Source organism: Lentinus tigrinus (genome assembly GCF_003813185.1).
Source record: "Lentinus tigrinus ALCF2SS1-7 unplaced genomic scaffold L226scaffold_2, whole genome shotgun sequence".
NCBI lineage: Eukaryota > Fungi > Basidiomycota > Agaricomycetes > Polyporales > Polyporaceae > Lentinus > Lentinus tigrinus.
In genome coordinates, this window is record NW_027137911.1 from 1,613,648 (window position 1) to 1,628,122 (window position 14,475).

Consider the following 14,475-nt stretch of genomic DNA (forward strand, 5'->3'; position numbering starts at 1 on the left):
TCAGTCAGTTGGCATCTATCTACTGAGATGAGGTCGAGATCTTGGGTTCACGATACAGTCTGAGCAGCAGTGAGCTGCAGACCACGGATACAGAGCTGTGACAGGTGAGTCAGCGAGATCCGATATACACACTGGGAGAGACTCACGAAAGTGCCATGGCCAATGAGGCCCAAACAGGCGACAGTCTAGCATGTCCAGCGGGGTACACAACGCCCGCCGCAATCGGAACCGCGACCACGTTATACACGGATGCCCAGAACTACCATGGCCACCACAATCAGCATCCAACACACGCTGTCGTAGGAAGGGGAGACTCACGAAGTTGAACTTGACACGGTTGAACACCGTCCTCGACAGGTCCGTCAAAGTCAACAAGCTGCGGAGGTTCGACGACACCAGGATGAACGACGCGCTCGAGATCGCGACGTCGCTCCCGGACCCGATGGCGATGCCCACGTCCGCAGCGGTGAGGGCGGGCGCGTCGTTGATCCCGTCGCCGACCATGGCCACAATGCAACGTTCGTTCAGGCGACGGCGCCCGAGGAGACTTGATATGCTCCTCCGGGGCCGTTTCATCCCGACCTGCTGCAGCCACTCGATCTTCTCCGCCTGTGAAGAGAAACGTGAGTTCTTCGGATGTAGGCAGATGAGGGTCAACTAACCTTTTGGTGCGGGAGCACCTCAGCGATGACATTCGTATCTGGGATGCCTACCGAACGCGCGACGGCCTTCGCCGTTGTCGCGTTGTCGCCAGAGATCATCCAGGTCCCCAGGCCTTGCGCTTGCAGCCGGGCAAGGACGTCCTTCGCCTCCGGCCTGATGGGATCGGAAATCGCGAAGGCAGCAACCACAGTGAAGCTCGACGAGTCGGCTGCGGGAGAAGCGGCCATGAGGACGATACTCTTACCCTCAGACTTCCACGAATGAAGGAGGTTTGAGAGTCTCCCATCAACGGCGGCGTCATGTTCGTCCATCCAAGCCTCGTTTCCGATCACAGCAACACACTTGAGAGACTCGAACGACGCCTTGAGACCGCGGCCCGGTGTCTCCTCCACAGCAGTCCCGGTATGCGACTTCGCCTGGTTATCCTGGCAGTAGCCCCGGATTGCGGTAGCCAGCGGGTGCGAACTAGCCGACTCGATCTCCATCGCCAGTCCCAGGAGATCTTCCTTCGAGAGCTTCAGCGCCGACGAGCTGTCCGCGATGACCTCGGCGTTCGTCACCTTAGGGTCACCACCCTCGGTCAGAGTGCCGGTCTTGTCGAAGACGATGACGTCGAGCTGTGCGGCCTCTTGGAAGGCTTCGCCGCCACCGCGCGCGAGGATGCCGAACTTGGCTGCGAGCCCAGAGCCGACGAGGAGTGCGGTGGGTGCGGCCAGACCAATTCCACAGGGACAGGCGACAACGAAGACGGCGATGGCGAACTCGAGTGACCACACGGCTAGACAAGGAATATGTCAGCCAGTGTCATGATGGAACATGAAGGTATGTGAGACGTACCCCAGCCACCAACTTCGATGTCGAGATAGTCAGGCGGGAGCGCACCGCCGAAACCGAGACCTAACCAGATGACCCATGTAGCGATAGCCAGGAGCGTGACAACAGGGACAAAGTATCCGGTGACAATGTCCACAACCCGCTCGATGGGAGCGCGTCGGGACTGTCCCTCACGGACGACCTTGACAACATGGTCCAGCCTGTTGACAAGCATTCCACCACGGTCAGTATCAGGTCCATCCGGAAAGCACGAAGAGCACTTACATCGTCTGACCACCTATCTCATCCACGCGAATGTCGACGACCCCGGCTTTGTTGATCGTGCCCAAGAAGACCTTGTCCCCGCTCTGCTTCTTGACCAACCTCGATTCGCCGGTTAGCGAGCTCTCGTCAAACGCACCGTCGCCCGAGACGACAGTCCCGTCCGCAGGTGGGCTCGCACCATGGAGTATGCGTACGACATCGCCCACCTCAAGGAACTCCGCGTCGACCTTCTCAACCTTCGTTCCGGGCTTGGATGGGAAGTTCTGCTCCTCCTGGGCTACATCGCCCTGCTCCAGGTCCGAAGCCGTCGTGCGCGTGGTAGAACGCGAGAGTTCCGTTGACGAGGCGGAGACAATGAGAAGTGCGGTGGTAGGGCGCAACTTGCCGAGCGCGGTGATAGCGTCTGCGGTCCGGCCCTTGCTGTAAGCTTCGAGGAAACGGCCTGCCGCGCAAACGAGGTCAGTCAAATGTTATCCTCGATATGAACTGCAAAGGACATACCAGCCAACAAGAACATGGTCAGAAGGACCACAGAGTCGAAGTATGTTGTATCATCACCCGCTCCTGTGGGTGAGGGTGGATGTGCGGCGGCGAGCGCCAGAAGCGCGATGGATGCAAAGTACGCCACAGATACACCAGTGGATACCTAAGAGAAGGTGAGCAGACGCCACATATCGGTCAATGCCAGTTAACGTACCAGAAGGTTCATGCTCCCAAAGCGGACGAAGCGCTTCCATACCGGAACACGGCTTCCCTTGCGCCACAACGCGTAGATCTCTCGGAGGCTTCGCCGATGGAACATGCCCGCGCTGTAGAACATGACCGGGGTAGCGAGGAAGAACAACGCCCACTCGGCGCGCGAGACGTTCCCGGTCCACATGGGCTGCATAAACCACATGCGGGTCGGATTGTCGGACGGGACGAGTGTCATATAGACGATCCCGATGATGAAGGTGGGGATGGCGGCAACGATGGAAAAGAGGAGCCGCCAGAAGATGTGTCGCTGTTCGCGGCGCTGCATGTTGCGCGCTCGGTCCTCGAGCGAGGGAGGTCGGTGGATGATTGCGGTGAACTGCGTATCGCCTCCGGCGGTCTCTATTGCTCGGACGATGGTACGTATGGTGAACTCGGGTGGGGATGGTGTGTATTCGACAGTGACAACGGGGTCAGTTTGCGAAGTGAGTGGCTTTGTCACTGTAACCTCCGGACCGAGAGCTTCCAAGGCCTGCATGACCTTAGGAGGACAGTGCCTATATTTCAAGTTAGTCTTTGAAGAGACAACACCAAGTGAGTGCGTACTCACGGACAAAACATGCCATTAATGCGCAGAGACACAGTCCGAGGACCAGCAACCTCCGGCTGGTCGGATGAATCAAGAGGATGGATGGCTATAACCTCGGCTTCGTACCCAGCGTCGTCCACAGCCTCCTTGAGCTGGGGAACAAGGTCCCGACGCTGTACGACTGCGGTCGCTGACTTCCCGATGAGGTTGACAGCTACATCGGACACACCCGGTATCTCCGAGAGTAAACCAGTGACCGTGTTGACACAAGAGGCGCACGTCATGCCGCCAACCGACAGCTCGACACGTAGGGGGCCATCGAACTGGCTGCCGGAGGCATTAGCGTTTTTTGGCGTCTTGGAAGAACGAAGCGGTTCGTTCGATACCACTTCCGCGGTGTAACCGACGTCCTCGATTGCTGATACCGCCGAAGGGGCAATCTCGGGGTCCGAGATGGTGAGCGCAGCCGAGTTCCCGAGCAGATTGACGTTTACTTCTGTCACTCCTGGGAGCTCGGTGAGTGCCGAGGTAATAGCATTTGAGCAAGAGGCACAGGTCATGCCGCCGATGGACAGCGTTAACCGATGAGGCACCGAGGCAACGTGATGGCCACTGGGTTGCTGCGGTGCGTCGCCGGGGACATCATCGTCCTCGATGGACTTGCAAATGGAGTCCTGCGGAACGTTGTTATGAGGGACTCGTCCAACGCGTGAAGCAATTAACGGATCGGGTACCTTGTCACCGAGAGCTGTTTCTTTGGACGCCGGTTGCTGAAGTGCAGCCCTCTCGGCACGACACTGAGCGCAATTATCAAGGTGCTTCTCCTGTTTCGGGAGGATCATATGGGAGACTCGTGCAGACCAAGATAACTGAGGAGGCGTGGAGGGGACATCCTCCGTCGTGGGAGTGGCGAGGATGTCGTAGCCGGCTTCATCGATGGTAGCTTTCAGGGTTTCGGGGGAGAGAGCACGAAGATGTTGCACGGTGACTGACTGGGTGACTATTGACACGTCGACCGAGGATGGTGGTGGAGACAGCGACGAGAGAGCATCCTGGATAGTCGTCACGCAACTAGAGCTTGGTCTCAACGACTGGGAGAGGAGGTTAGGAAGAAGACTGACGGCGTACCTTCCGCAATGGAGGTTCGAGACAAAGATCGTCGTGGTTATTTCGCTGGACTCGGCGTGCATGGTGGGGAAGGGGTCGAGGCGGGGAGGAACCTGACGCGACGAAGCGCGACGGCGGTCTGATATACCTCTGCGCATCGTCGGGGCGCCTGGCTGAGGGTTGAGTGACATTGTGTGAAGGAAGCCGATGATATGTCGGGGAAGACTGAAAATATCCGGGGCCCATGGAGTGTATAAGTAGTGTGGGGGATGAGGCAATTTCTGAACCAAAGATGACCAAGACCCTGACGCTGATGCGTTCTGATTGGCTGCGAATGTCGCACAAATCGCTCAGCTGTCTGCCACTGATGGCCTGGGCATCGGCTAGATCCGAGATCACAATCGGGCCATTACTTACCCTCTGCTTAGTCAGCCTCCATAATGATATTGTGGTTTTGGGCTGGAGCGTGTTTCGCGCACACGACCACCACCACTCCTCCCGCCGTCTCTCCTCATTCTCCGGAAACTTTCTGCTTGGTTTCACGAAAATACACCTGGGATCCCAGAAGGAGGATCACCACGATACGACTCACGAACCTTACGTTCTACCATGTCAATCATCCGCTCTTTCGTCCACTCCCCTGAGCGCTCTCCGCTTTCTGCCTCGGCCCCCAGATCCAGCACTCCCTCGCCAAATGGTTCCCAATCCGACCTCTCAGCCATAACGGACCAGACGCGACCTCCCGTCATCCTTGGAGTCTGCGCCATGGACGTGAAGGCTCGCTCAAAAGCCATGCGCGAGATTCTCACTCGGTTGGTGGAGCGGTCTAACGGAGCCATCGAGGTAAAGGTCTTCGGAGACAAAGTCATCCTCGACGAAGGTGCGTCGTTCGGCATTCGCTAGACACAAACGCGAGGTTGATTGCCTCTCTCCAGATGTCGAGAATTGGCCTCGCTGTGACGTCCTCATCTCGTTCTTCTCCACCGACTTCCCCCTCGACAAGGCCATCTCGTATGTCAAGCTCCGGAATCCATACTGCATCAACGACCTCCCCCCACAAGCCCTTCTGTGGGATCGCCGCCTCGTCGGAACCGTCTTGGACCACCTCGGAGTGCCTACTCCTCGCCGTCTTGAAGTCTCCCGAGACGGCGGTCCGAAGGTGGACGAGGAATTACGTGACATCATGAAGAAGAAAATAGGCATCTCGATTGGCGGCTTCCAGGTCACGCCTGAGGTGACGATGAGCGAGGACGGGAACTCGATCATCATTGATGGTCAAGTCATGGAGAAGCCGTTCGTCGAGAAGCCCGTCAGTGGTGAGGATCACAACGTCTACATCTACTTCCGTGATGGAGGTGGACGTCGTTTGTTCCGGAAGGTGCGTACCCTGGAGTCTCTTTTCACTGGCCTTGCATGCACCGTTCGCTGTACGCTCCGCCATCCCCGGTGGTGTGCATTACAAGCGACGCTTGTAGATGTTTACACTATAAGCAGGCTCTTCGAGACCTACTTGAGTGTCTGCATCTCTCCGACTCCGCGAATTAAGAGATTCGGACGGCGGCCTATTCAGCGCTTGCCGGCGCCCTCTGCGGCATCCCTTCTCTCGATGTCTTAACCCCTGTCTATCTCTACAGCCACCTCGACAACTTCCTGAGGTGACTTTTTGGAATACGCGTCTCGTATGCGCCCATGTTGTCATGAGTAAGATGTGTCTGTGCGGTCAAATGCAACAATTCACCATCTATAAAGATCATTGTCCGACATGGCGACCGAGATATTTTGCTATCGAGCGGTCCATTGCGAAGCTTCGAAGATGTGGTTTCACGGGATGCATGATGAAGTCATCTTCAGATGCACCTCGTGAAACGTCAGTGAAACTGCTGAAACCCATGTGTTGAAAGTATTAGTAACAGCGTGACAAAGCATTGGGGGTGGTCAAAGGATGCCGAGGGCGTTCTGAGACGCGTTCCTGGCACGATAGCACAGAATCGCAGAACGGCCTCCAGAAACGTTTGGTGGGTTGCATGATCCTCGCCGGCATTGCTCGGACGGCCATACACTTAGTCAGCGAATACGATTCTCGGTTTCAGAAACCGCCCAGAATCGCCCTCATAATCCTGCAGGATGCCTAGCTTTGACTAGCCGTTATTGACGCGCTTGTGAGCCGATGACTTGGGATATTGAGATCTATACATAAGAGCAGACCAACGTCCTGCGGGACCACTGGCTTCTTATACAGCCAATTGGCAGCTCCGGGAGATGCCGACGTGCCGGGCTCTTACACAGCCATTTAAAGTAGATCGTCTCCGTAGAAGGCTCGTCCGCGATCCAGACGAACCCCGACTCAATTCGAAGAGCCCACTTCCACTGCCATCTAACTCCTCGAGCGTGCCCGGAGCTCACTGCCCTCATGTATATAGGTTGGCAACAAGTCTAGCGAGTTGGATCCTCATCTCAACTTTCCCCGCACCGACGGGTCTTACATCTACGAGAAGTTTGTCGACGTGGACAACTCCGAAGATATCAAAGTTTACACGGTCGGGCACGACTACACGCACGCCGAGACACGCAAGTCTCCGTTCGTGGACGGCGTCGTCCGCCGCAACACAGAAGGCAAGGAGATCCGGTACGTGCCACCCGCTGCCTCCGCCGCACACAGACCCTCATATGGCTTCCCAGGTTCATCACGCATCTCAGCGACGAAGAGAAGGCGTGGGCGGCACGCATCAGCGACGGTTTTGGTCAAATGGTCTGCGGCTTTGACATGCTGCGCTGCGACGGAGGCAAGAAGAGCCAGGTTATCGACGTCAACGGCTGGAGCTTCGTCAAGGGCAACGATACCTACTACGGTAAGCGCCGCGCGTCCTTGTATCCCAAGTACACCCACGTTCATGCTTGCTCACATGTGCTGCTGCCGCCGCCTCTCAGACAAGACTGCAGAAATACTGGCTTCCCTGTGCCTCCGGGTCGCTGCCTCGCCCGAACGGCCCCTCCCTGCGGCCGAGGCGACGGTGGAGGAGCCGACGTGGCTCCTCAAGGCGAACGTCACCGTGTTCCGGCACGCGGACCGCACGCCGAAGCAGAAGCTCAAGTTTAACTTCCCGATCGGCGAGCGGTGGACGCAGCCGTTCGTGACGCTGCTCAACGGCGAGCGCGAGGAGATCATCCTCCGGGAGCGGTCGCAACTGAACCTCATAGCGACTGCCGTCGAGGAGGCGAAGGGTCTGGGCGCCGACGGCGAGGACCTTGTGAAGCTCACGCAGCTCAACAATGCGCTGTTCAGCAAGATCGACTTGCCAGGGACGAAGGCGCAGCTGAAGCCGGTGTACTCGAAGAAGCAGGCGGGCCAGGTGCGGAGGCTCACGAAGCTCACGCTTGTGTTCAAGTGGGGCGGAGAGTTCACGCACTCGGCGCGGTACCAATCACGCGATCTTGGAGAGAACATGAAGAAGGATATCTCGATCATGAGTACGCACCGCTGCCTGTCCTATTGTCTTCAGTCTGCTCATTCCGCTGTGTCACAGACAAGGACATCCTCAAGAACGTCAAGGTATGTCTTGCGATGAGGTTGATCTTCTGTATGCACATGCTGATGGTATTCGTAGATCTACACTTCTTCCGAGCGTCGTGTGGTTGCCTCTGCGGAGATCTTCGCCGCAGCTCTCTTCGACAATACACCTTCCTCGGCGACTCCTAGTACCCTCTCTGCCAACAGCGGGCCCTCTTCCGGCGTCCACTCCTCTCGTTCTTCAACAGACGGCAACCATGCATTCACCCCTCGCCGCGAGAACTCGATCCCGGCGCAGAAGCCGCCAAAGCTGATCGTCCGGAAGGACCTGCTGGACGACTCGAACGCAGCCAAGGACCTGATGGACGACGTCAAGAAACGGCTCAAGATCCTGCTGCGGCCCGGGGAGCCCGAGAAGCGTCCGGAGCTGACGTGGCCCAAGAGCATGAAGAAGGAGCCGGTCGAGGTGGTGAAGGAGGTGATCGAGCTGCTGTCGACGTTCCGGGACATCATGCGGCGGAACTGGGAGACGATGGATGTGGACAAGATCCAGGAGCGCTGGTGCTGCGGGGACGAGCCGTGGCTGTTCCGCGAGCGCTGGGAGAAGCTCTTTGAGGACTTTTGCGACGTCAAGCAGGAGAAGTTCGACCCGAGCCGCGTGTCGGAGCTCTACGACACCATCAAGTACTGTGCGCTGCACCACCGCACGTTCCTCTTTTCGATCTTCAGCGAGCATGGGAAGCCCGAGCAGTCGCCGCATGATCGCAGGCTGCATGAGCTGTATGCCCGCGCGAAGGCGCTGTTCGACCTTGTTGCTCCACAGGAGTACGGTATCGAGCCTGAGGAAAAGTGCGTCTTATCGTTGTGTCTGGGTAGGCCAGTTCACTGACATGTTCACTTACAGAGAGGAGATTGGCGTGCTCACGTCGCTCCCCCTCCTCCGGAACGTCGTCAGCGACCTGGAGCGTGCACGCAATAACGAAGAGTGTGGATTAACGCTCTACTTCACGAAAGAGAGCCACATCCACACACTCGTCAACCTTGTCCTCCTTTCCGGCCTCCCCATCGCGAACCGTCGTATACCCGAGCTCGACTACTGTGTAAGTCCCCTCCATCCCCCTCTCTCCTCTCCCGTGCCCCACCACCATGACTAACCACCACCACCCCATTGACATATAGTCCCACATCACCTTCGAGCTCTACGAGCGGAACCACGGCCGCGGCAAGTCCGACAAAGAATACTCGATCAAGCTCTCGCTCTCCGAAGGCGCGCACTCCTCCAACGTGCTCGACTCGGCGCTCGACGCGCGCCACTCGCTCAACGTCCAGCCCCGGCGCAAGCTCACCCAGCACCTCCCCTACTCGCTCGTCATCGAGCGCCTCTCGAAGCACTTTGGCCGCGTGCCCGACGATGACGATACGGGCCCGGACACCCCGTTTGAGACGATTGACCCGCTGCATGCGCCGGTTGCTACCTCGAGCACGCCTGCGGACGATCCTTGACTCGTGGCGGGTTCGGGGGGCGCTGGCGGGGGCGTGGGCGCGAGGACGCCGTCGCTTGCCCACCCGACTGGCCCGGGGTCGTTGGCGGCGAGCCCTCCGGATCAGGCCGTACAGAAGAGCGAGAAGGAGCAGGAACGCGAACGCGGGCGGTCGCCAGAGCCGAAGCCCGCAGCGGTGCCAGTGCTCGTCAGCCACTCACTCGACCCTGGCAGCTGCGCGAGCGCAGGACCGTGGTGTCTTCCTATACATATTCCCCGGACGCATCGGCACACTCATAGTCACCATTCTCATGCACATGCACATGCACACGATGGACACTCGCACTCGGGCAGGTCGGGTAGATGCTAGAGACCCCTGCCGGTGCGTATACAGTTACCGTACACCGTACGTAGATACCTTTTTTTCGGTTTTGTTCTGGATGGCGTCGACGGGCTTCGGCCTCGTACCATTACGTTGATATTCATATTCACATCTCGGCGCACTTCTTTTCACTCGCTTGCATTTTGCACTTTCCGCACTTTGAACGCATCTGTATCTTTGCATATACACAAGTACGCACGTCCGTGATTTGTTTGCATGCATACACACACATACTTTGTACTATTGTACGTCACGTCGTACACGCACATATACGCATGATATACATACATACGTAGGTAGAGTAAGTAAGTAGCTCAAGTAGAGTAGACGTACAGTAGTATATAATACCATTAAGTGAGGGACTCTTGGACTTCAACTTGGAAGTGCCGTCCATGCCGGTGGAAACCTTGCTCACGCTATGGCGAACATGCAGTATTGGCGGAAGTAGGACAAGTATAAACTACGTTGTCAGTCAGTGTCGGTGCGGTCGGCGTTGAGAACCATAGAGTGATTCTGACACGATGGTGACAGATCATATACCGGTAGTGGCGTGGCGGCCGACGAGACTCGAGATTGATCTCCACGCGCCTCCTTGTCGAGAGAGGCGGCGTCCAGGTGTGGAAGACGACATGCACACAGCACAGCAGAGGAGGCGAGTACGAGATCGATTGCATCGATGAGTCATGACCATACAAAGAACAGACGCAGCGTTGGTGAGGCAGCATGCAAAGACGTGTACAGTGGTAGCTTGAGACCGAGCGACGTCGCTAGAGCCAGATCCCAAGACAGTAAGCAGCGCCGACGGCCAGGGGGCCCAGACCAGCCTCCGAGTCGTGAGTAGCTCCGAAGTGTTGTATCTTGAGGTCGAGCGAGTGGGTCAGAGAGACCGCCGGGGGCTTGGACTTTGCGTTTAATGTTCAGCGCCGGCGCGAGATGCATGTACGGCATGAAGCAGACACTCACCAGAATCCGATCACTGGAAGGCAGCAGCCTTGCGAGGGGGTGACGAACCGCACGGACTCGGAACAGCCGCCGGTGCTGCAGTGTAAGCTGCAAGGGTAGGCATAGTATCAGCTATGTCTTCATGAATACAACGAGGATGTTATACCACCCACCACGTCTCTGCACCAAACGTCGCCGTCCTGCATACGCAACTTGAAACTTGAGGTTCCAGTACGATCGACGGCGCGAACTTGAAAAAGAGAGTAGACGATCCGGACGACGAAAGGAGAGGAAGAAGATACGCGAGCTGGATGACGAAAGGAGATGAAGAGAAGAAGAAGAGAGCACGAGTATTGCTGAGCGGACAGTGGTGGGCACCATGATGCCGGGGGACGTCGACGACTCTTGCATAACTCGATCTGGTCTCGTGTTTCTGCCGTGGGCTCCGGGCTGACGTGCGAACGTGTGGACGCGACGATAAAGTTGTTGATCTGACAAGGGCTGACCGAGAACGACGAGATGGGTAAGACGCTCTAGGAAGGTCAGTGGGCGGTGGGCACTCACCTGGTACAGTGATGCCCGCCAAAGAGCACTAAATCGTCGAGAGCAGCGTCTGCGAAGTCGAGCTTGACCAGTCAACCAGTTGAAGGAGCGTAGGCACCGCACACGAGGAGCGGAAGAGACCCGGGGGGTGGTCGGCCGTGGAGGCTTGTACCGTGGCCCCGGGTGGGCGAGGTATCGGGAGGACGAGTGGGATGATAGACGGCGAACATGTCGGGGGGACGAGTTGGGTGGAATAGGTACGCGGGGGTGTGCATACGACGAGGAGATGGTGGTGGTTTCTGGAGAGGAGGAGACGGACGCGGCGGGGCACTCTTAAGCACCGGGAGAGGCGGAGGCTGACATGTGCGCCGCTTCGTGCGGGGAGCGAGTAGAAGTCCGTTGTGCCGGCACGTTCCGAGCAATGTCAGCCCTGGGGAGCTAAGTACATGTATGCCAGCACGAATACATCCGACCACAAGCTGCAGACGGCCGATCGTATACTTGCAACCTTTCGAACATGGTCTAGGGCGGTGCTAGAACGAAGGAACCAGCACGTACTACGGGATAGGTCCAAGCTCAAGGTGAGAGAACGATAAGCAATGTGCATCCATTCAGATCCGTGGTATATACTCTAGTCTGTACGAGATACAGTATCTTCGGACGAGGTCAGCCGCACACCAAAGAACAAACGACGACGTTGAGGACTTACCCTACACAAGCAATAGATGTAGCAATACAACGACATGCGCGAATAACTATGTGTGCGGCTCCTCTTCCCAATCTTGGAGGCCAATCTTTGCCCGCAGCGCGTTCAGCTGCTCGGGCTTGAGCTCCTTGAACTGCATGCTGTGCGAGCCCTTGCCGGCCATGGACGGGTGGTCCTTGTCGAACAGTGCCGAGGCTGACTGGGAAAGCATGGAAGACTGGGTGGCGAGTGCAGCAAAGGAGGAGGTGGTATCATGGTATAACCTTGATGCAGCGTTCTAGCGGATGCACACGGCGGACGCATGGATACGAGGAACGCACCTGTAGGCCTCCTTGTTATAACAGTCGCCTTCTTTGATCTCGTCCAGGGCGTGCTTCTTGAAGGCAGCCTTGACCCAGTGCAGGACGTCGAAGACATGGTGCTCCTTTGGCCGCCAGGGCCGGAAGCGCGGGGCGAGGTTGAAGGTGCCGTCCTGCTGGGAGATGAGGGGGTGGAAGACGTCGGTGAGGAACTGGACGGTCGGCGGCCTCTCGGGGTAGTTTGAGGGGAAGATGAGCCTGAACTTGAGTATGGAGTCGGTGTAGTAGCCTGCCCGGCGCGAACTGTGAGTGATCCGAGAATCTGACAAACGAGATGGACGGACCTTGGTGGACGAAGAAGACGGCATCCCACAGCAAGAGGTTGTCTGGGGAAGGGGTGACATACATGCCTAATGGACAGTGGCCGGTGTGCCTGAGGGACGCATACTCAAGCGAGACGGCGGTGCGGGTGAGAGCTGGAGTAGCGAGCTCGGAGATGCTGCCTGTGCGAGCATTCGGCTTGGTGTTTCTCCTCGCGGGCGAAGGGAGATCGATTGTCGGGGATGGCACGAGACTGGAGAGCATTCTGGAGGCCATGGCCAATGTCTCAGTCGACGTGCGACTGGTGTCAGAGTCAGGTCGGGAGCACCTCGGAGGTCGGTAGAGCCGTGCATGTGCTGCCAGCACGGGCGCCTGCTGAGTGATGGACAGGCTTATATGGGAAGCCCGAGGGAAGAAGGTTGGTCGAGCCAATGAGGATTCGGAATGGGAGGGATCTGGGCAGGGCGAGGTGGGGATGCGCTGAGCAAACGTCGCCTTCTCTCGTGCGATCCGCCCCGCCATTCGTATTTCCCTCCACCTGCCATCTCCCGGTTCGCCCCGTCGCACGCAACCCTTCCCGGCGCGGCTCGACTCCGCCGTCCAAAACATCCCTCTATATATACCCGGCTTTCTGCTTCCACGACCTCTTCCACCAATAACCGGGCTCCGCTTCCCCGCCCCCGCCTCCACCTCAGCTGCAGATACCACTAGACCAGTCCTCACATTAGACCTCGCGCATAGACTATCATGAAGGTGCGTTCACAACTCCGCAGTGTAACCATCGTGTAACTAACTCACTCGCTGCAGTTCGCGACCGAAGAAGAGCTCGCCGGCCACCAGCGCGCAACCGTCCGCGGTGCCCTCGAAGGCGTCGCTGCCGGCCTCGCGGTCTCCCTCCCCGCCACCTGGTTCCTCCACCGCCGCTGGCCCGCCTTCCGCGCCCTCCCCATCCAGCTCAAGGCCCTCGGCGTCGTCCTCCTCGTCGGCCCCGCCTTCGCCATCCAGGCCGAGCGCCGCGGCGTCGAGTACGACGAGTCCACCTGGACCGGCGCCGGCAAGGCGGTCCTCGACCGCGAGGAGAAGGCCACAGAGAGCAGGTGGGAGGCCCTCAACAGCAAGGAGAAGTTCAGAGACTGGGCTGTCCGCAACCAGTACAAGATCATCCTCGGCAGCTGGGCCGCGGGTATGGCTGTCGCAGGCACTGTGGTGATGCGTAATCGGTGAGTCTCCTTTCTTCCTTCGTCACTACGCAAGAAGCACGTGCTGACTCGACATCCCTCGCTCTAGCTACCAGAGCACACCTCAAAAGGTCGTCCAGGCCCGTATGTGGGCACAGGGCCTCACCATCGGCGTCCTCATCGCCGCCGGCATCCTCACCCAGACCTCCCGCAGCAAGGCCCACGAGACCCGCGCCGTCGACCACTCCTGGCAGAACATCCTCGAGGAGCAGGAGCGCGAGGAGAAGGAGATCCAGTCCCGCCTCGGCAACCTCTCTGCGCCCCGCGTGGCCGTGCACCCCGCGCCCGCGCACTAGTCGCCGCTCCGGGTCTGTGTTGGTGGAAAGGAATCTTCTTTTCTTGGTTACTTTTTACTTATGATCTTTCATGACCGTCTTGTATTATTGTGCTCCCTCTCCCAGTCCCAGTCCCAGTCCTCGTCATCTTCACACCCTCGCACTGCGCACGCGGCGCGCGTCGGGTCACACTTACACACGCTCGCTCTTGCATACCATCTACTGTATCTTAGCCCTAGCTAGTCGCATCCGCATCGGCTCGAGTACCTGCAATTCAAGGACACTCATCTAATGACCTGTGAGTTCGCAATACAACATCCCTCGCCTGACCTTGGATGAACCCACCCGACGTAGGCTGCATTCTATTCGGGTGGTGATGCCAATTCACATTGACATGCATAGAAATGGGAACAGGGAAGTAGTACAGTGCAGCGCATCTACAGCATGATCATCTAGATTCTACAGCCTACAGCAAGGTTAAACGTTAAGCAATAACATCATCTATCATCTATCATATCCAACACAGTCATCGTTAGTCGCTAGTCACCACCACGCCCATGCCCTTCCAGCGCGGCGTCGATTTAATTCTCTTCAAAAGTCAAAAGGTGCGTTTAGTTGGGTCGTCGTGCG

At 57.8% G+C, this 14,475-nt stretch overlaps 6 protein-coding genes across 6 annotated transcripts; 2 read left to right on the plus strand and 4 right to left on the minus strand.

The window, feature by feature from the left end:
- Positions 1 to 19: 19 nt before the first annotated feature.
- Positions 20 to 3,603, minus strand: L226DRAFT_499410 (heavy metal translocatin; the record flags this gene model as incomplete). The annotated part of the gene is made up of 9 exons (XM_067677719.1): positions 20 to 95; positions 147 to 259; positions 319 to 609; positions 663 to 1,441; positions 1,501 to 1,697; positions 1,762 to 2,203; positions 2,263 to 2,407; positions 2,459 to 3,011; positions 3,065 to 3,603. 9 exons carry the CDS (start codon positions 3,601 to 3,603, stop codon positions 20 to 22), a joined length of 3,135 nt encoding a protein of 1,044 aa, XP_067541828.1.
- Positions 3,604 to 4,759: 1,156 nt separating this feature from the next.
- On the plus strand, positions 4,760 to 9,161 carry L226DRAFT_542435 (uncharacterized protein; the record flags this gene model as incomplete). Its single annotated transcript, XM_067682126.1, has 9 exons — positions 4,760 to 5,030; positions 5,086 to 5,528; positions 6,571 to 6,776; positions 6,830 to 6,999; positions 7,079 to 7,618; positions 7,675 to 7,700; positions 7,756 to 8,507; positions 8,563 to 8,758; positions 8,838 to 9,161. 9 exons carry the CDS (start codon positions 4,760 to 4,762, stop codon positions 9,159 to 9,161), a joined length of 2,928 nt encoding a protein of 975 aa, XP_067541829.1.
- A 1,178-nt stretch (positions 9,162 to 10,339) lies between these two features.
- Positions 10,340 to 10,954, minus strand: L226DRAFT_133003 (uncharacterized protein). Its single transcript, XM_067672276.1, has 3 exons — positions 10,637 to 10,954; positions 10,485 to 10,571; positions 10,340 to 10,423 (listed from the first exon to the last, which is right to left on the minus strand). Exons 1-2 carry the CDS (start codon positions 10,872 to 10,874, stop codon positions 10,495 to 10,497), a joined length of 315 nt encoding a protein of 104 aa, XP_067541830.1. The 5' UTR covers positions 10,875 to 10,954; the 3' UTR covers positions 10,340 to 10,423; positions 10,485 to 10,494.
- On the minus strand, positions 10,955 to 11,313 carry L226DRAFT_133002 (uncharacterized protein). The gene is made up of 2 exons (XM_067672275.1): positions 11,028 to 11,313; positions 10,955 to 10,964 (listed from the first exon to the last, which is right to left on the minus strand). The coding sequence occupies exon 1, from the start codon at positions 11,279 to 11,281 to the stop codon at positions 11,099 to 11,101; it is 183 nt and encodes a 60-aa protein (XP_067541831.1). The 5' UTR covers positions 11,282 to 11,313; the 3' UTR covers positions 10,955 to 10,964; positions 11,028 to 11,098.
- A 448-nt stretch (positions 11,314 to 11,761) lies between these two features.
- L226DRAFT_452789 (UBC-like protein) lies at positions 11,762 to 12,596 on the minus strand (the record flags this gene model as incomplete). The annotated part of the gene is made up of 3 exons (XM_067675091.1): positions 11,762 to 11,975; positions 12,033 to 12,300; positions 12,356 to 12,596. The coding sequence occupies 3 exons, from the start codon at positions 12,594 to 12,596 to the stop codon at positions 11,762 to 11,764; spliced, it is 723 nt and encodes a 240-aa protein (XP_067541832.1).
- Positions 12,597 to 13,005: 409 nt separating this feature from the next.
- On the plus strand, positions 13,006 to 14,144 carry L226DRAFT_529671 (uncharacterized protein). Its single transcript, XM_067679666.1, has 3 exons — positions 13,006 to 13,085; positions 13,140 to 13,552; positions 13,620 to 14,144. Exons 1-3 carry the CDS (start codon positions 13,080 to 13,082, stop codon positions 13,864 to 13,866), a joined length of 666 nt encoding a protein of 221 aa, XP_067541833.1. The 5' UTR covers positions 13,006 to 13,079; the 3' UTR covers positions 13,867 to 14,144.
- Positions 14,145 to 14,475: the final 331 nt, after the last annotated feature.